At 39.7% G+C, this 20,292-nt stretch overlaps 1 protein-coding gene and 2 long non-coding RNA genes across 5 annotated transcripts; 2 read left to right on the forward strand and 1 right to left on the reverse strand.

The window, feature by feature from the left end:
• Positions 1 to 890: 890 nt before the first annotated feature.
• Positions 891 to 20,263, forward strand: LOC146423372 (protein Mdm4-like). 3 transcript variants are annotated; one of them, XM_085044833.1, is made up of 12 exons: positions 891 to 970; positions 2,006 to 2,080; positions 4,518 to 4,651; positions 5,735 to 5,784; positions 11,875 to 11,936; positions 13,075 to 13,162; positions 14,253 to 14,413; positions 16,315 to 16,431; positions 17,340 to 17,423; positions 18,643 to 19,469; positions 19,558 to 19,751; positions 19,897 to 20,263. In XM_085044833.1, the coding sequence occupies exons 1-10, from the start codon at positions 908 to 910 to the stop codon at positions 19,183 to 19,185; spliced, it is 1,377 nt and encodes a 458-aa protein (XP_084900959.1). In that variant the 5' UTR covers positions 891 to 907; the 3' UTR covers positions 19,186 to 19,469; positions 19,558 to 19,751; positions 19,897 to 20,263. The 3 variants fall into 3 exon arrangements, with proteins under 3 accessions (XP_084900959.1, XP_084900960.1, XP_084900961.1); XM_085044834.1 differs by having other exon boundaries at positions 18,643 to 19,381; positions 19,526 to 20,263; XM_085044835.1 differs by having other exon boundaries at positions 892 to 970; positions 19,558 to 20,263.
• On the reverse strand, positions 7,483 to 7,933 carry LOC146423373 (uncharacterized). The gene is made up of 3 exons (XR_014847566.1): positions 7,835 to 7,933; positions 7,699 to 7,773; positions 7,483 to 7,582 (listed from the first exon to the last, which is right to left on the reverse strand). It is a non-coding gene; the product is annotated as an uncharacterized LOC146423373 (long non-coding RNA).
• On the forward strand, positions 8,003 to 10,919 carry LOC146423374 (uncharacterized). Its single transcript, XR_014847565.1, has 4 exons — positions 8,003 to 8,325; positions 8,577 to 9,706; positions 9,814 to 10,454; positions 10,768 to 10,919. It is a non-coding gene; the product is annotated as an uncharacterized LOC146423374 (long non-coding RNA).
• Positions 20,264 to 20,292: the final 29 nt, after the last annotated feature.

The raw sequence follows: 20,292 nt of genomic DNA on the forward strand, positions 1-20,292 counted from the left end.
TTTATTTTAATTATATTACTTTTAATTACATATTTTATTTATTATCCATTTTATTATATATACTACAGATTTTATTATATATATTTATTTTAATGATATTAATTTTTTTATTACGTATTTTTACAAATCCTGATCTGAGCAGGGCAGAACTGCTTTATTCCCAGCATGAAAAAACCCTTTAGGATCAACAAATCCAGCCCAGGATTGTCTAAAAAACCAAAAATTTTAATCTCAATTTGAGCTCCACAAACACATAAATCCATTTTTTCCAGCGCTGAGCCCAAGATCAAGATTTGATCCAGTTTAAGTTTGGTTTTACTTTTTAAAATCCGGATGAATTGAATTTGGATGAATTGAATTTGGATGAATTGAATTTGGATGAATTGAATTTGGATGAATTGAATTCGAATGAATTGAATTTGAATTGATTGAATTTGAATTAATTGAATTTGAATGAATTGAATTCAAATTAATTGAATTCAAATTAATTGACTTTGGATGAATTGAATTCAAGTTAATTGAATTCAAATTAATTGAATTCAGATTGATTGAATTCGGATGAATTGAATTCGAATTTATTGAATTCGAATTTATTGAATTTGGATGAACTGAATTTGGATGAATTGAATTTGAATTGATTGAATTTGGATGAATTGAATTCAAATTAATTGAATTCAAATTAATTGACTTTGGATGAATTGAATTCAAGTTAATTGAATTCAAATTAATTGAATTCGGATGAATTGAATTCGAATTTATTGAATTCGGATTAATTTTATTCGGATGAATTGAATTTGAATGAATTGAATTTGAATGAATTGAATTTCAAATGAATTGAATTTGAATTAATTGCATTAGAATTAATTAAATTGAATTAATTTCCTCCCCAGCCCAGCTCCCCAGCAGGATGAGCTCCCAGCAGGCAGCAGCTGAGAATCCCTGCAGGATCACCCTGGGCCAGACCCAGCAGGTAATTAATCAGCTAATTAATCAGCACCTAATTAATCAGCAGCTAATTAGCATCTCCACCACTCCCAGCAGTGAGTTTTAATCAATCCAACCTCTCCAGAATTTATTGAAATCAGGATGATTTTATCCTTGATTTGTTCTCTATCATATCAATGGTTTATGGATATTTTAAAGAGGAAAAAAAAAAGGAAAAATTGGATTTAAATTTTAATTTTTCTTCAGTTTTTTTGAGGATTGGGATGAGACTGACTCTTCATTTTTCTATAATTAATTTCTGTATTAATTTCTATATTAACATATAGGTATACATATGTTAATAGATATATATAGTTGTATATAGTAATAAATATATTATCTATATTATATACAATATATATGAGTAGAAATAATATATATTAATACATTATTTGTATAATAATATATAGAAAATACTGTAATTTTCTGTATTAATTTCAATTTATATAGAATATTAATGATATTTTTTGTGCGGTTTTTTTGGTTTTTTGGTGTGGTTTATTTTGGTTTTTTTTGTTTTGATTTTGGTTTTGGTTTTGGGAATTTTTGGGGTTTTTTTGGGTTTTTTTTTGTTTTGTTTTGGGGTTTTTTTTGGGTTTTTTGGTTTTGGTTTTTTTTTTGGTTTTTTTGGTTTTGGTTTTGGGGTTTTTTGTGGGTTTTTTGGGCTATTTTTTTTGTTTTGTTTTGGGGTTTTTGTGGGTTTTTTTTAGTTTTGTTTTTGGGGTTTTTTTTTGTTTTTTGGGGTTTTTTTGTTTTGTTTTGGGTTTGGGTTTTTTTTGTTTTGTTTTGGGGTTTTTTTTTGGTTTTTTGGGGTTTTTTTTGTTTTTTGGGGTTTTTTTGTTTTGTTTTGGATTTTTTTTGTTTTTTTGGGGGGGATTTGTTATTATGTTTGGCTTTTTTTTGCTTTGCTTTCTTTTGCTTGTTTTTTGATTTTTTTATCTCCCACAAGGATAATCCCACAATCATTCCAAAGATTATTTTCCATTTCCCTGCAATTCCACCCAGCTCTGCTCTGTTGCAGGTCAGACCCTCGCTGGCCCTGCTGAGGATCCTCCAGGCTGCAGGAGCTCAGGGGGACACCTTCACCCTCAAGGAGGTGACAACACCTTCCTGACATTATTCCTGATTTTTTTTGGGAATTGGGATGAAGCTGAATCCTTATTTTTCTGTATTTCAACCCTTTCATGCAAAATATTCTGATTTTCTGATGTATCGTGACTGAAATGCCTTAAGATGAATTGGAATAAATGCAAAAAATTCAACTTTTTATCCAGGGAAAGCCAAAAATTCTGTAAAGATGGGATAACCACATTCCAGATGTTATCCCTGCTTTTTTTTTGGGAATCGGGATGAAGCTGAATCCTTATTTTTCTACAATTCAACCTTTATAGGCAAAATATTCTGATTTTCTAATCTGTCTTGTCTAGAATAAATGTGAAATCTTCCATTTTTTTATCCAGAGAAATCCATAATTTCTGTAAAGATGGGATAACCACATTCCAGATATTATTCCTGATTTTTTTGGGGGAATTGGGATGAGGCTGAATCCTTATTTTTCTGTATTTCAACCCTTTCATGCAAAATATTCTGATTTTCTGATGTATTGTGACTGAAATGGCTTCATTTTAGTCAAGAATAAATGAAATCTTCATTTATTTATGCAGGGAAATCAAAAAATTCCATAAAGATGGGATAACCACATTCCAGATATTATCCCTGATTTTTTTGGGGGAATCAGGATGAAGCTGAATCCTTATTTTCCTCCATTTCGACCTTTATAGGCAAAATATTTTGATTCTCTGATGTGTCTTTTGACAAAAGTGGCTTCATTTTAGTCAAGAATAAATGTGAAATCTTCAATTATTTATCCAGAGAAATCAAAATTTTTGTAAAAAAATAACCACATTCCTGACATTATCCCTGATTTTTTGGGAATTGGGATGAGGCTGAATCCTTATTTTCCTCCATTTCAACCTTTATAGGCAAAATATTCTGATTTTCTGATGTATCGTGACTGAAATGCCTTCAGAGGAATTGAAATAAATGTGAAATCTTCAATTATTTATCCAGGGAAAGCCAAAAATTCCATAAAGATGGGATAATCACATTCCTGACATTATCCCTGATTTTTTTTTTGGGAATTGGGATGAAGCTGCATCCTTATTTTTCTGTATTTCAACCCTTTCTGTGCAAAATATTTTGATTTTCTGATGTGTCTTGGCTAAAATGGCTTCATTTCAGTCAAGAATAAATGTGAAATCTTCCATTATTTATCCAGGGAAATCCAAAATTTCCATAAAGATGGGATAACCACATACCTGACATTATCCCTGCTTTTTTTGGGGAATTGGGATGAAGCTGAATCCTTATTTTTGTGTATTTCAACCCTGAAGCTGAAGGTTTTCCCATGGATTTTGAAGGTTTTCTGTGGGATTTTGGAGGTTTTTTTCTTGTGTTTGGAAGGTTTTTCCATGGATTTTGAAGGTTTTTCCAGGGATTTTGGGGACTTTGGGGTGCTGAAGGTTTTCCCATGGATTTTGATGGTTTTTTTTGGGATTTTGGAGGTTTTTTCTTGCGTTTTGAAGGTTTTTCCTTGGATTTTGGAGGTTTTTCCTAGATTCTGAAGGTTTCCCCATGGATTTTGAAGGCTTTCCCAGGGATCTTGGAGGTTTCTTCTTGCGCTTTGGAGGTTTTTTCTTGTGTTTTGAAGGTTTCCCCATGGATTTTGAAAGTTTTCCTTGGGTTTTGGAGGTTTTCTCTTGGGTTTTGAAGGCTTTCCCTTGGGTTTTGCTGGCTTCCCCATGGATTTTGAAGGCTTTCCCATGGATTTCAGAGGTTTTTCTTGGGTTTTTGAAGGTTTTTTCCTTGAGTTTTAAAGGCTTTCCCATGGATTTTGAAGGTTTTCTGTGGGATTTTGGAGGTTTTTTCGTGCGTTTTGAAGGTTTTCCCATGGATTTTGAGAGTTTTCCGGGGGTTTTGGAGGTTTTCTCTTGGGTTTTGGGGGTTTTTCAAGGGATTTTGGAAGTTTTCCCAGGGATTTTGGGGGGTTTGGGGTGCTGAAGGTTTTCCCGTGGATTTCGGAGGTTTTTCTTGGGTTTTTTGGAGGTGTTTTCTTGGGTTTTAAAGGCTTTCCCATGGATTTTGAAGGTTTTCTGTGGGATTTTGGAGGTTTTTTCTTGGGTTTTGGAGGTTTTTCTGTAGATTTTGGAGGTTTTTCCATGGATTTTGAAGGTTTTCCCTTGGATTTTTGAGGTTTTTCCTTGGGTTTTGGGGGTTTTTCAAGGGATTTTGTGGGTTTCCCATGGGATTTTGGGGGCTTTGGGGTGCTGAAGGTTTTCCCATGGATTTTGAAGGTTTCCCATGGATTTTGAAGGTTTTTTTGGGGATTTTGGAGGTTTTTTCTTGCGTTTTGAAGGTTTTTCCTTCGATTTTGGTGGTTTTTCCATGGATTTTGGAGGGGTTTTTTGGGGTTTTGAAGGTTTTCCCCTGGATTTGGGGTTTCAGAGGTGCTGAAGGTGTGTCTGAACCCGCAGGTGATGCATTTCCTGGGGCAGTACATCATGGCCAGGCAGCTGTACGACAAGCGGCAGCAGCACCTGGTGCACTGCGGGGAGGATCCGCTGGGAGAGCTGCTGGGCATGGACAGCTTCTCTGTCAAGGACCCCAGGTAGGGAACAATACATTCTGTCATCCAGGTGAGGGAAAATTCCCTTTTTTCATCCAGGTGAGGGGGAAAAAATCCATTCTTTCATCCAGGTAGGGAAAAAATCCATTCTTTCATCCAGGTAGGGAAAATTCCCTTTTCTTTCATCCAGGTGAGGGGGAAAAAATACATTTTTTTCATCCAGGTAGGAGAAAAAGAATTCCCTTTTTTTCATCCAGGTAAAGGGAAAAAAATACATTTTTTCATCCAGGTGAGGGTAAAAAAATTCCCTTTTTTCATCCAGGTGAGGGGAAAAAATTCCCTGTTTTATATCCAGGTGAGGGGAAAAAAATACATTTTTTCATCCAGGTGAGGGGAAAAAATTCCCTTTTTTCATCCTTTTCACCAGGTAGGTGAAAGGAAGGTCTTCTCTCTCTTCTTCCCTTTCCCTTTCCCTTTCCCTTTCCCTTTCCCTTTCCCTTTCCCTTTCCTCCTCTCCTCTCTATAGTTTTTGGAGTCTCTGTAGAAGAAAAAAACCTCACTGTGATTTTTGGGATCTCTAGGAAAAACCCTTACTAGGATTTCTGGGATATCAGTGGTTTTTGGGATCCCTCTAGGCAAAAATTCATTAGGATTTTTGGGATCTCTGGGAAAAAAGCAGGCTGTGGTTTTTGGGGTCCTTCTAGGCAAAAATTCCATATGATGTTTTAGTTTCTGGGGTTGCCGTGGGCAATAAAATGCGATTTTTTTTTTTAGCGGGATTTTTTGGGGTTTTTTTTGGGGACTTTTTGGGGAATTTTTTTATTATTTTTTGGGGATTTTTTGGGGATATTTTTGGGATTTCTTTGGGATTTTTTGGGGGATTTTGGGGGGATTGTTTTGGGATTTTGGGGGATTTTTGGGGGATTTTTTGGAGATATTTTTTGGGATTTTTGGGGACTTTTTGTTTATTTTGGGATTTTTTTTGGGATTTAAAAAAATTTTTTTTTATTTTTGGGGGAATTTTTAAATTATTTTTTGGGGATTTTTTGGGGGATTTTTTGGTGGATTTTTTGGGGGATTTTTGCTCCAGAAGTTAATCATCTCATTCCTCTCCCTCCTCCCCAGCCCTGTGTACGAAATGCTGAAAAGGAACCTGACAGCTGCTGCTCCCCCAGGTAGGTTGGGCTCATTCCATCCAAAATTCCATCCAAAATTCCATACAAAATTCCATACAAAAATTCCTCTGCCAAGGTGAGTAGTGGGAAAATCAGGAGGAATAAACTTCTCTGCGAGGTTGTGACCAGGAAACCTCTTGGACTTTGTGCCTTTTCTGTGTGCCAGGAGCTGCTTGAGTGATGTGGCTGCTGAGAAATCCTAAATTTTGTGCCAAAATCCTGTGGAGTTGCGAAAAAAGAGTGTGGCTGGAATAGCTCATCCAAAAATTTATTGATTTCCCATTAGTTTTTTATCTCCAGAGATGCAACTTCTCACTCTCACCTCGTTTTATATTTTGATAATCTCAAAGAGTGCTAAAATCGCAAATTTTGGAGCCAAAAATCGCAAATTTTGGAGCCAAAAATCGCAAATTTTGGAGCCAAAAATCGCAAATTTTGGAGGAAAAAATCCCAAATTTTGGAGGGAAAACAGGGCAAAAAACTGGATTTATAAATGAGTGTGGCTGGAATAGCTCATCCCAGTTTTTATTGATTTCCCAGTAATTTTTTAGCTTCAGAGATGCAACTTCTTGCTTTCACCTCGTTTTATACTTTGAGATAAAACCCCCAAGTTTTGGAGCCAAAAATCCCAAGTTTTGGAGCCAAAAATCTCAAATTTTGGAGCCAAAAATCCCAAGTTTTGGAGCCAAAAATCCCAAGTTTTGGAGCCAAAAATCCCAAGTTTTGGAGCCAAAAATCCCAAGTTTTGGAGCCAAAAATCCCAAGTTTTGGAGCCAAAAATCCCAAGTTTTGGAGCCAAAAATCCCAAATTTTGGAGGAAAAACAGGGCAAAAAACTGGATTTATAAATGAGTGTGGCTGGAATATCCCATCCCAGTTTTTATTGATTTCTCAGTATTTTTTCACCTTGCTCTCACCTCATTTTATGTTTTGATAATCTCCAAAAGATTAAAATCCCACTGAGCAATCAAACCTTTAAAGGTCATTGCAGCTTCTGAGAGGAATTAAATCAGAATAAAATTAAAATTTATTCCCCAATTAAGTTGCTTCCCTTGCAGCCAATTCCTGCTGGGAATTTTCACTATGGAAAAAAAATCAACTCCATTTTGCTGCAAATAATGTGAAAATCAAAATTTTCATTGGGGGAAAAATCCACCCTGTTTTGCTGCAAATAATGTGAAAATAAAATATTTTCACTGCAGGAAAAATCAACCTCATTTTGCTACCAATAATGTGAAAATAAAAATTTTCACTGAGGAAAAAATCAACCTCATTTTGCTGCAAATAATGGGAAAATCAAAATTTTCACTGAGAAAAATCCCATTTTGCTGCAAATGATGTGAAAATAAAAAATTTTCACTGGGGGAAAAATCAACCTCGTTTTGCTACAAATAATGTGAAAATAAATATTTCATTGGGGAAAAAATAAACTGCATTTTGCTGCAAATAATGTGAAAATCAAAATTTTCACTGGGAAAAATCCCATTTTGCTGCAAATGATGGGAAAATAAACATTTCACTGAGGAAAAAATCAACCCCATTTTGCTGCAAATAATGTGAAAATCAAAATTTTCACTGGGGGAAAAAATCAACCTCATTTTTCTGCAAATAATGTGAAAATAAAATATTTCACTGGGGGAAAAATCAACCTCATTTTGCTACCAATAATGTGAAAATCAAAATTTTCATTGGGAAAAAATCAACCTCATTTTGCTGCAAATAATGTGAAAATCAAAATTTTCACTGGAGAAAAAATCAACCCTGTTTTGCTGCAAATAATGTGAAAATAAAATATTTCACTGGGGGAAAAATCCCATTTTGCTGCAAATAATGTGAAAATCAAAATTTTCACTGGGGGAAAATCAACCAATCAACCCCATTTTGCTGCAAATAATGGGAAAATAAATATTTTCACTGGGGGAAAAAAATCAACCCCATTTTGCTGCAAATAATTTGAAAATAAAAATTTTCACTGGGGGGAAAAGTCAACCTCATTTTGCTGCAAATAATGGGAAAATCAAAATTTTCACTGGGGGAAAAATCAACTGCACTGGGAGAGCTGTGGAGTTTTGGGCCACAGGGATCCCAATTTCCCAGGGATTTTTGGAATCAAATTGACAAAATGGATTTAATCCTTCCGAAGGGTTCAGGCACAGGTGGAAAAAAGCTGGTGAAAAATCAAAATATGATGAAAATATGATGAAAATTTGATGAAAATTTGATGAAAATTTGATGAAAACTCAAGGAAAACTTGAGGAAAACTTGAAAACTTGAGGGAAACTTCAGGAAATCTCGAGGCAAACGTGACCCTAAAGGGTTGAATTCTCTACCTTGGATTTATTTTTGCAGAAGATCCTTTGGAGAATTTTTATTTTCCAGCAGAATTTTTTGGAAACAGCCTCTTTGCCTGTCCAGCAGTGTGTGGTTGAGTTCCCTGGCTGGGTGTGAGTGACTGAGAGTGACAGCAGTGGGACCAGCTTGGCACAGCAGACCTTGGGATGCACAGGGAGCTCATTCCAGATGTTTTCCTTCTTTTCCAGCTGTTCTCCTTCCCTTTCCAGTTGTTTTCCTTCTTTTCCTCCCTTTTTCCAGCTGTTTTCCTCCCTTTTCTTCCCTTCCAGCTGTTTTCCTTCCCTTCCAGCTGTTTTCCTCCCTTTTTCCAGCTGTTTTCCTTCTTTTCCTGCTGTTTTCCTCCCCTTTTTCCAGTTGTTTTCCTCCCTCCTTCCCAGCTCTTTTCCTTCCCTTCCAGTTCTTTCCCTTCCCTTTCCAGCTGTTTTCCCTCCCTTTTTCCAGCTGTTTTCCTTCCCCTTTCCAGCTGTTTGCCTTCCTTTTCCAGCTGTTTTCCTTCTTCCTTCCCAGCTGTTTGGTTTCCTTCAGCCTTTCCTCCCTTTCCTTGTCTAATTTTCCCTCCCTTTCCTTGTTTCATTCCCTCCTTTCCTTGCCTAATTTTCCTCCTTTCCTTGCCTCATTTTCCCCTTTTCCTTGTCTAATTTTCCTCCCTTCTTTTCCTTGCCTAATTTCCCTCTTTTCTTTGCCTAATTTTCCACTTTTCCTTGTCTACTTTCCCTCTTTTCCTTGCCTAATTTCCCTCCCTTTCCTTGTTTCATTCCCTCTTTTCCTTGTCTAATTTTCCCTCTTTTCCTTGTCTAATTTTCCTCTTTTCCTTGTCCAGTTTCCCCCCCAGTCAGGCTCTCCGAGGTATATTTAGGAATCTCCCACCCTCAGGATATTTTATTTGGAATATCTTGGCTACAAAAGGAACCCTTCCAGCACCTGGAGTGTTTTCCCTCCCTGAAAATCAGATTTTTGGCAGGCTGAGCCTTCCTTTCAAACACCCCTGCAGAGCCCAGGCAGTGATGGATGAACCATCCAGTTTTCCATCAGGAATTCAACAATCAGCAGCTGGAAAAGCAGGAAGCAAGAAAAGAGAGCAGAAAATATTGAAATAAATCTCTCTCATCTTCCCATCCTGGGTTTTGCTCCAGTTAATTCCACTTTGGGGTGGAATTTTCTTCCTGTAGCAACAGCTTTGAGCTCCTCCCTATTTATCTGAGATTCCTGGTGGGAATCATCCTCATCCAGCTGGGAATTTCCCTGCTAAATGCAACAGGGATCTTTTGTTCAGACTCAGAAAAATTCCTCTTAATTGGATTGTTCTTCTTAATTAATGAACTCCTGATGATCTGCTGGATCCAGCTGTGTTCAGGATGTGTGGATGGAATTTGCCTTTCTTTACTCCACACCCTTCAGGAAGGTGTTTTTCCTCAGCTGGAATCCTCAGGATTTCAAAAAAAAAAAAAAAATCTTGTTCTTCCAGGTAGGATTCCCCACCCTCTGGAATTCTGCTTTGTGGCAGCTTGGGATGGCTGTAGGAAAAGGAAGAATTTTACCCTTTGGGAAGAAAATCCTGATTTTTCATCTAGGTGCTTTTTTAACAAGGTCCAGACCCCAAAATCCATCAATTTCTGCTCTGAGGGATTTTTCCAAGTTCAGGTATAGGAAAGGAACAGTTTTTCATTTTGGGAAGAAGATTCTCCAACAAGGTCCAGACCCCAAAATCCATACATTTTTCCATCAAGATGACAGGACTGTACTCTAGGGGATTTTTCCAAGGTCAGGCTGTAGGAAAAGAATAATTTTTCCTTTTGGGAAGAAGATCCTGACTTTCCAGCTGCTTCAACAAGGCGCAGACCCCAAAATCCATAAATTTCTCCCTCACGAAGACAGGTCTGTACTCTAAGGGATTTTCCCAAGTTTTTCCAAGAAAGGAGCAATTTTTCCCCAAGAAGATCCTGACTTTCCATCCAGCTGCTTCTCCAACATGGCCCAGACCCTGTAATCCATAAATTTCTGCTCTAAGGGATTTTTGCAAGGTCAGGTGTAGGAAAAGAACAACATTTCACTTTGGGAAGAAGGTTCTCACTTCCCACCCAGCTACTTCTCTGAGAAGGTCCCAAGCTCCCTAATCCCTAAATCCCCACTCTAGGAAGACAAGACCATACTTTAGGGAATTTTTCCAGGGTCAGGTATAGGAAAAAACCAATTTTCATCTTGGGAAGAGGTTCTCACTTCCCACCCAGCTGCTTCTCCAACAAGACCCAAACCCCATAATCCCCAAATCCCCACTCTAGGACGACAACTCCGTACTGTAGGGAATTTTTCCAAGGTCAGGTTGTAGGAAAGGAATCATTTTTCCCTTTGGGAAGAAGATCCTGATGTTCCATCCAGCTGCTTCTCCAGCAAGAAGGTCCCACGGTCCCAAATCCCTAAATCCCCACTCTAGGACAACACCACCATCCTTTAGGGGAATTTTTCCAAGGCCAGGTATAGGAAAAGAACAATTTTCACTTTGGGAAGAAGGTTCTCACTTCCCATCCAGCTACTGCTCCGAGAAGGTCCCAAACCCCATAATCTCCAAATTCCCACTCTAGGATGACAAAACCATACTTTAGGGAATTTTTCCAAGTGTGTAGGAAATTTTCAGGTGTAGGAAAAAAACCAATTTTCATCTTGGGAAGAAGGTTCTCACTTCCCACCCAACTGCTCCTCCAGCAAGAAGGTCCCAAGGTCCCTAATCCCTAAATCCCCACTCTAGGATGACAACACCATACTTCAGGGGAATTTTTCCAAGGCCAGGTATAGGAAAAGAACAACTTTTCATCTTGGGAAGAAGTTCTCAATTCCACCCAGCTGCTTTTCCGAGAAGGTCCCAAAGTCCCAAACCCCAAATCCCCACTCTAGGACAACACCACCACACTTTAGGGAATTTTTCCAAGGTCAGGTTGTAGGAAAGGAACAATTTTTCCTTTTGGGAAGAAGATCCTGACATTCCATCCAGCTACTTCTCCAACAAGAAGGTCCCAAACCCCAAAATCCCCAAATCCCCACTCTAGGAAGACAAGACCATACTTCAGGGAATTTTTCCAAGGTCAGGTGTAGGAAAAAACCAATTTTCATCTTGGGAAGAAGGTTCTCACTTCCCATTCAGCTGCTTCTCCAACAAGCCCCAAACCCCAAAATCCCCAAATCCCCACTCTAGGGCGACAACTCCATACTTTAGGGAATTTTTCCAAGTTTTTCCAAAAAGGAGCAATTTTTCCCCAAGAAGATCCTGATTTTCTATCCAGCTGCTTCTCCAACAAGGCCCAGATTCTGTAATCAAAAAAAAAAAAAAAAAAAATCCCAAAAAGGGATTTTTCCAAGGTCAGGTATAGGAAAAAACCAATTTTCATCTCGGGAAGAAGGTTCTCACTTCCCACCCAGCTGCTTCTCCAACAAGCCCCAAACCCCAAAATCCCCAAATCCCCACTCTAGGACAACACCACCATACTTTAGGGAATTTTTCCAAGGTCAGGCTGTAGGAAAGGAATAAATTTTCCTTTTGGGAAGAAGATCCAGACTTTCCACCCAGCTGCTTCTCCAACAAGCCCCAAACCCCATAATCCCCAAACCCCCACTCTAGGACAACACCACCATCCTTTAGGTGACTTTTTCCAAGGTCTGCCAAGCCTGGCTGGTTTCCCCAGGCGGCGTGAGGTGCGAGTGGGTTTTTCCTGGGAAGTTTTTCCTTGTTTTTACCTGCCATCTGCAGATGCCGCTCAGACTCTCCCAAAGGAGCAGCTCGCCGCTAAGCCCAGCCCAGACCAGCCGAAGGTAAAAAAACCACTGCGGTGGATTTTGTCTCGTACAGAGCTCCCCTTCTCTGTACCTGTGCGTGGTGGACTGCCAGAACTTTTGCCAACATCTTCACATTTCCTTGGGGGAAAAAGATCAAAAATCCAAAATTGCAAAATAAAAGTTCTCGGAGTCCACAAAGCAAAGGACAGAGCGACCCTTCTCTGTTCTCTTCGCAGAGCTCCAGTCTCTGAGCGCGTTTTCCGGGCTGCAGCACTTCCAAGCCTCGGTTTTCCCAGCTTGCTCCGTGGTTTTCCTGCTTTTCCCCCACTTTTTCCCACCTTTTTCGCCCAGTAGGAATGGCTAAATAATTCCGTGTGGAGTTAGGGTTGTTTGGAAGAGTTGGGAACCTAGGAAAAATCTTGGCGACTCCAAATGCGTCTCCAGGGGTGGGTTGGGGTGAGGAAAGGTGGAGCTGGGAGTCACAAAATCCTGGTTTTGTTCCGTGAAAAATGGGAATTTTGGGACTTTGGCTGAGCTAAAGAAAATGGGAATTGGGGACTTTTGGCCAAGATGAATAGAATGGCAAATTTGGGACTTTTGGCCAAGCTAAAGAAAACAGCAAATTTGGGATGTTTGGCCAAGCTAAGAAAATAGCAATTTGGGGACTTTTGGCCAAGATGAAGAAAATGGCAATTTTGGGGACTTTTGGCCAAGCTAAAGAAAGTTACTATTTTGGGATGTTTGGCTAAGCTAAAGAAAATGGCAAATTTGGGACTTTTGGCCAAACTAAAGAAAATGGGAATTTTGAGACTTTTGACCAGGCTAAGGAAAATTACTATTTTGGCCAAGCTAATGAAAATTACAATTTTGGGATATTTGGCCAGACGAAATAAAATTACTATTTTGGGCTGTTTGGCCAGACTAAAGAAAACAGCAATTTGGGGACTTTTTGGCCAAGCTAAAGGTTTTTCCTAGGTTATTTTCTGTGCCGATTCTGGCGGCTTCAGGCTGTGTAAAATGGAAATAGTTTCTATTTTTTTTTGTTGTGCATCGATTTTCCTCCTCCCTCCCGCTCGCTCTCGCCCTGCAGCTGGTGCCTGGCGGTGGAAGTGCTGCATCCCCTTGTCCCTGCAAGCTCTGCTGGGCTCATTCCTGCTTTTTTCCCTCCCTCCAGGAGGAAGGATCCGACTCGGGAATTGCCGAGGGTGACAGCAAATCCTCTGCCCTGGCTGCCTCGGAGGCCAAGTGTGACCCTGGGGAAGGTGAGGGGAAATTTATAAATTCCCGAGGTTTATAAATCTGGAAGAATCCTGGAGGAGGGAATTGAGCTCGTCACCATCCTTGGGGAGTTTTCCCCCCTTTTTTTAGGTGGTTTTACTCCTTTTCTTGATCTATTTTCCCTCTTTCTTGGGTAATTTTACCCTTTTTCTAGTTTTGCCTCATTTCTTTTCTAATTTTGCCTCATTTGTTTTCAAATTTTTCCACTTTTCCTTAGCTAATTTTTCCCCCTTTCCTTGTCTAATTTTCCCCCTTTCCTTGTCTAATTTTCCCCCTTTCCTTGGCTAATTTTTCCCCCTTTCTTGCCTAATTTTCCCTCTTTTTCTTGCCTAATTTTCCCTCTTCTTGCCTAATTTTTCCCCCTTTCTGTGGCTAATTTTCCCCCTTTCCTTGCATAATTTCCCTCCCTTGGCTAATTTTCCCCCCTTTCCATGGCTAATTTTTTTCCCTTTTTCTTGTCTAATTTTTCCCCTTTCCTTAGCTAATTTTCCCATCTTTCCTTGGCTAATTTTCCCCCTTCCTTGGCTAATTTTCACTTCAGGAGTGACCCAGCAAGAAATCTCCAGGCATTCCAGCAGAATCCACCAAAAATAAAACCCCAAAACTATCCTTTGAGCCCAGATTGGGAACTCAGGATATGCAACCTGAATTCCAACTGCTCCTTTCTGCATCCTGAGTTATTCCAGAGATTCCCTCAGGGCTGATTTGGGAAGTTTTTGTGTTTCCCTGTGGAAAATCGGGATGAAAACTCAACCTTGGGATGTCTTTTCCCTCAAATCTGACCTGTGTGATGCTTTTGGAGCTGAGAGATGAAAAATAAAGATAATTTATGGTGGGAGGGCAGTGAGGGTTTTTTTTGAGATCAGGGTTTGGAAGTTTCTATGGGGAAATTTGGGATAAAAATTCAATTACCAGGACTGGGAATACTGCAATATTCCCATAATTTTTTCCAGATCCACCAGTCCATCCCACTGGTGCAAAAAGAAAAAAAAAACCTAATTAATCCAATTTTTCCCTGTTTTTCTCTTCCCAATTTTACTATGAAATAACTCAAACCCTACTTGGTTTTTCCAGACCAAGACTCCACGGAAAACCTCTCCAGGAGCAAAAAACCCAAAGTGGAGCTGGTTTTTGAGGAATGGGATGTAGCTGGGCTGCCCTGGTGGTTTTTAGGAAACCTCAGGAGCAATTATAATTCCAGGAGTAATGGATCCACGGATATCCAGACCAACCAGGTGTGTAGCACTTCAAAATTCCTGGTTTTTATTCCCTTTTCCCTTTCCATTCTGGGATTTTCTTCCTCTCGCCTTTCCCAGGGGGTGGTTGGGGATTTTTAGTGGATTTAAATAAGGCAAACTCTCCCTGCTTAGCTCTGGGAATTTCAGGATTTGTGGGGTTTTTTGGATTTTTTTTTCTGCTGGGATGAATGTTGTGAGGTGGTAGCCAAGCTGGAGGATGGAAAAAGGGGAGCCTGGGAGGTGGAAGTTGGGGAAAAAAGGGAATTTGTGAGGGGAAAATTGGAAAAAGGGGAATCTGTGAGGTGGAAAGTTGGAAAAAAGGAGACTGTGAGGTGGAAATTGGGAAAAATGGCAATCTGTGAGGGGGAAAGTTGGAAAAAAATGGGAATTTATGAGGTGGAGGCTGGAAAAACAGGAATCTGTAAGAGGAAAATCGGGAAAAAATGGGCCTAAGAGGTGGAAATTAGGAAAAAAAAGGGCATTTGTGAGGGGAAAATTGGAATCTGTGAGGTGGAAATTCGGAAAATGGGTATCTGTGAGGGGGAAATTTGGAAAAGAGGAGCCTGAGAGGTGGAAATTGGGGGAAAAAGGGAATCTGTGAGGGGGAAATTGGAAAAATGGGAATCTGTGAGGTGGAAATTGGGGAAAAATGGGAATCTGTGAGGTGGAAATTGGGGGAAAAATGGGAATCTGTGAGGTGGAAATTGAGGGGAAAATGGGAATCCGTGAGGTGGAAGCTGGAAGAACAGAAATCTGTGAGGGGGAAATTGGGAAGAAAGGAGCCTGTGAGGTGGAAATTGGAAAAAAAAGGGAATTTGTGAGGGGAAAGTTGGAAAAAGGGGAATCTGTGAGGTGGAAAGTTGGAAAAAAGGAGACTGTGAGGGGAAAATTGGAAAAAGGGGAATCTGTGAGGGGGAAAGTTGGAAAAAAAATGGGAATTTATGAGGTGGAAGCTGGAAAAACAGGAATCTGTAAGGGGAAAATTGGGAAAAAATGGGCCTAAGAGGTGGAAATTAGGAAAAAAAAGGGCATTTGTGAGGGGAAAATTGGAATCTGTGAGGTGGAAATTCGGAAAATGGGTATCTGTGAGGGGGAAATTTGGAAAAGAGGAGCCTGAGAGGTGGAAATTGGGGGAAAAAGGGAATCTGTGAGGGGAAAATTGGAAAAATGGGAATCTGTGAGGTGGAAATTGGGGGAAAAATGGGAATCTGTGAGGTGGAAGTTGGGGGAAAAATGGGAATCTGTGAGGTGGAAATTGGGGGAAAAATGGGAATCCGTGAGGTGGAAGCTGGAAGAACAGAAATCTGTGAGGGGGAAATTGGGGAAAAAAGGAGCCTGTGAGGTGGAAATTGGAAAAAAAGGGGATTTTGTGAGGTGGCAGCTGGAAAAATTGGAATCTGTGAGGGGGAAATTGGGAAAAAAGGGGAATTTGTGAGGGGAAATTGGGAAAAAAGGGGAATTTGTGAGGGGAAATCGGGAAAAAAGGGGAATTTGTGAGGGGAAATTGGGAAAAAAGGGGAATTTGTGAGGGGAAATTGGGAAAAAATTGCAATGTGTGAGGTGGAAATTTGGAAAAAAGTCTGTGAGGTGGAAATGGGGAAAAATGGGAATCCGTGAGGTGGAAGCTGGAAGAATGAGAATCTGTGAGGGGGAAATTGGGAAAAAGAGGAATTTGTGAGGTGGGAATTGGGAAAACTGGAATCTTTGAGGTGGAAATTTGGAAAAATGGGAATCTGTGAGGTGAAAATAGGGAAAAAGAGATTTCTGAGCCCTGTGAGGAGCCCCAGGAAGGAGCTTTCGAGGGATTTGTTGGTTTGGAGAGGAGCAGGGAGCAGTGCTGGACATGGAGCTGCTCCTGAGAGCTTTTCCTGGATTTTTTTCCCATTTTTCCCCCCCAGGATGTTGACACTGCCGTCGTTTCGGACACCACAGATGACCTGTGGTTCCTGAATGAATGTCCTTTGGATCAGGGGAACGCTGGGATCAAGGTGGAGCTCACGGAAAGTGACACCAAGGTACCTCTGCTTTGATTCAATCCAATTAAAAATTAAATAAAACTAATTTAATTTAAATTCATTTAATTTCATTATATTTTTATATATTATATATAATAAAATAATTTAAATTACTTTCATTATATTTATATATGTAATAGATATAATAATTTAATCTAATTTTGATTAGTTTAATTTAATGTCATTATATTTAATATACATTATATATATTATAAAAATAATTTAATTTAAATGAATTTCATTTTATATTATATGTATTATATAATAATTTAATTTAATTAAAAAGCAACAGTTTTCCCTGGTTTGATTCATCCCATGCTGCTTGGAAAAGCTGGATCAATCCCCATCCAGTGGGTAAATTATATTCAGAAAATGTTGTGGAAAAGCTAGATTCATCCCCATCCAGAGGGTAAATTATATTCAGAAAACAATGTCACCATTCCTTATATTTTTGATGATGTATTCCTTGTATTTTGGGGTTAAATCCATATTTTCAAGGCATAAAATTGATTTAAAATGAATTCAATGTCAGCCAGCAACTGAAGTGGGTTTCTAATAAGAATTATAAACAAAAAATAATGGAATTAAGGCTGGAAAAGGCTTTTTTAAGATGGAGTCCTGCTGAGGACTCCAAGAGGAAAATCCTGGATTGCAAGAAACAATGAAGAATTCCCAACATTCCTCAATAAAAACCCTGAAATAAAATAAATAAACCCTAAATAAAACCCTAAAATGAAATTTAAAAAATCAAAAAATCCAAGAAAAAAAGCTTTTAGTTCACTTTTAGAAGCGACTTAATGAGCAGGGTGATTAGCCAATCATTAATTGGGGTGTGCAGCTCCAGGCACAGGATAAATCAGGATTATTCTGACATTCTCACACTTTTCTAATGCTTCCCATAATTCCAGGTGCCTGAGGAGGATGTGTGTGGGGATGAGCTGGAGGATTCCCAGTGCCTGAGCGATGACACAGACACGGAGGCTGCTGCAGAGGTGGGAATTCCTTGGGATCAGCGTTCCCTGCTGGATTTGGGGTGGGAAAAGTAGATTTTCTTGGTGGGTTTCCCAAAAAAAAACCAAACCAAACCAAAAAAACAACCAAAAAACCCCTAAAAAAATCCCCCCAAAAAAACAAACCCTCCCAAAAAAACCCACACAAAAAAACCCCCAAAAAATAAACAAAAAAACCCCCAGGATGGATGAAGTTATATGGATATCCAGGCATGGATATCAGTATTTAATGAGGTTTAATGAGGTTTTAATAAGGTTTTAATTCCATGGTGTTCCTCTGGAAGGAGGTCTGGTGGATTGTCCTTGGAAATCTCAAGGAGATGCCCCAAAATCACTGAACTTATACTCAAAAAACCCCATTTTTGGTGGAAAAAAACCCCATTTTTGGGGGGAAAATCCCCTTTTTCCATGACAAAATCAGGGATTCTCTGAGTCCTGTCTGTGGAGCTGCCTCTTGTTCCATTCCATAGGATGGGAAGAGAATCCCCTTCTGGAAAATCCCATTTTTTGTGACGCTTTGTGGTGTCATTTGTCCCCTGGAAAGGACAAATCACCACTTTTTTTCCTGTTTTAATGACAAAACAAGGTGGGAAGAAGAACCAGGAATAATTCCTGAGTTCTCACCCTGTTCCTTTTCCCAAATCTGATTTTAGCAGAAATTTTAATCGGTTTTTTCAGAAATTTTAAATGGTTTTATCAAAATTTGAATGGTTTTAGCAAAACTTCATGGTTTCAGCAGATTTTAGTTGTTTTAGCAGAATTTTAATGGTTTTAGCAGAATTTTTCCAGCAAACTGCCCCAGCTTGCAGCTGATTCCAGGTAAAAATTCCAATAAATTGCCCCAGCATGGAGCTTATTCCAGTTAAAAATTCCAATAAATTGCCCCAGCATGGAGCCCATTCCAGGAGCTTTCCCTTGGAATTTCATGCGAGAGATTAAAAAATTCCAGTAAATTTCTCCATCTTGGATTCTTCATGAGGGCTGGGAGAGAAAGGAAGGAGAGAATTCCATGAGGGAGAGATCACAAAGGGGAAAAAATCAATTCCTTGATGGGAATCCAACCCCAAACGCTGATTTTTCCAGCTGATAAATCCCTAATAAATCAAATTTTTTTAACTAGGCTTCCCCACCGCTTTTCCCACCCGCACAAAACAACAAATCCACCAAAACTGATTATTTTTTTCTGGTTTAAACCCCTCAGGATTGCTGGCAGTGCTCCAAATGCAAGAAATTCAACTCCCCGGGGAAAAGGTACTGCTATCGCTGCTGGGCCTTGCGCAAGGACTGGTATCGGGATTGCCCCAAACTGCCCCATTCCCTGTCCCTCTCCAGCCTCAATTCCATCAAAAACCCGCAGCGGGATGAGGGTCTGGACGTCCCAGACTGCAGGAGGACCATTTCAGCCCCGGTAGGACAACCTAGAAACCTTTTTTTGGGAGAACCCAAACCCCGCGCCGATCCCGGCGGCTCCGTCGAGTCCTTGGATTTGGCGCGGGATGGGAAAAATCGGGATTTTTCCGGGATTAAGGAAGAGGAGGAGGTGGAATCTTTGGAGAGCATCAAAACCCTGCTGAATCCCTGCTTCCTGTGCCAGCACCGGCCTCGGGATGGGAATATTGTCCATGGGAAAACGGCTCACCTGGTGGCCTGCTTTAGGTGCGCCAGGATGCTCAAGAGGAAGAGGTCGCCGTGCCCTGTGTGCAGGAAGGAGATCAAGATGGTCATCAGGATTTTTATGGGGTGATCGGGGTTTTCTTCCCCGAAAATAGGTTTTTCTTATGGTCATCCGGATCTTCTGCCCTGAAAATTACCTTAGAAAGAGATTTATTGCACTCAAATCCCAAATCCAGAGCTCAGTGTGTGCAGGAAGGAGATCAAGATGGTCATCAGGATTTTTATGGGGTAATCGGGGTTTTCTTCCCCGAAAATAACCCCAAAAAGTTTTCTTGTGGTCATCAGGATCTTCTGCCCCAAAAATAAGCCTGAAAAGAGATTTCTTGCACTCAAGCCCCAAATCCAGAGCTGTGTGTAGGGAGATCAGGATGGTCATCAGGATCTTCTGCTTCTAAAATAACCCCCGAAAGAGGCTTTTTGCACTCAAATTCCAATTTCAGAGCTCTGTGCAGGATCAGGATTGTCATCAGGATTTTCTGCCCCAAAACTAACCCCAAAAAAAGATTTATTGCACTCAAACCCCAATTCCATAAAAATCTTGATGACCTCAGTGTGTGCAGGAAGGAGATCAAGATGGGCATCAGGATTTTTATGGGGTAATTGGGTTGTCTGTCCCAAAACTAACCCCAAAAAGAGGTTTCTTATGGTCATCAGGATTTTCTACCCCAAAAATAACCCCAAAAAGAAACTTCTTGCACTCCAATTCCAGTTTCACAGCTCTGTGGTGCAGGATCAGAATGGTCATCAGGATTTTCTGTCCCTAAAATAACCCCAAAAAGAGCTTTCTTGCACTCAAACCCCAATTCCACCAATTTCCAGCGAAACCAAAGAGAACTAAGGTTTAAATCCCACCAAGGATCCTCTCCAAAATCCACTTTTTCCATGGAAATCAAACAGGGAGCAACACCTCGGAGTCAAGCCTGGAACTTGTCTCAATTTTCCAATTCTTTTTTTTCTCTGGGATTCTTTATCCGACCGAGACCAGAAACTTTGGGAAAAGCTGTGACTTTTGGGAAATGATTTTTTTTTCCATAAAGTCCGACCTGTGCAATGCCTTTGGAGCCGTGAGATAAAAAATAATAAAAATAAATATTTATGGTGGAGTTTGTTTGGGATTGGTTTTCCTGAAATATAGAAAAATAACTTTATTCCCGGGTTTTTTGTTTTTTTTTTTATT

The sequence above is a fragment of the Lichenostomus cassidix genome, unplaced genomic scaffold, assembly GCF_008360975.1.
Source record: "Lichenostomus cassidix isolate B80296 unplaced genomic scaffold, HeHo_3.0 HiC_scaffold_549, whole genome shotgun sequence".
NCBI lineage: Eukaryota > Metazoa > Chordata > Aves > Passeriformes > Meliphagidae > Lichenostomus > Lichenostomus cassidix.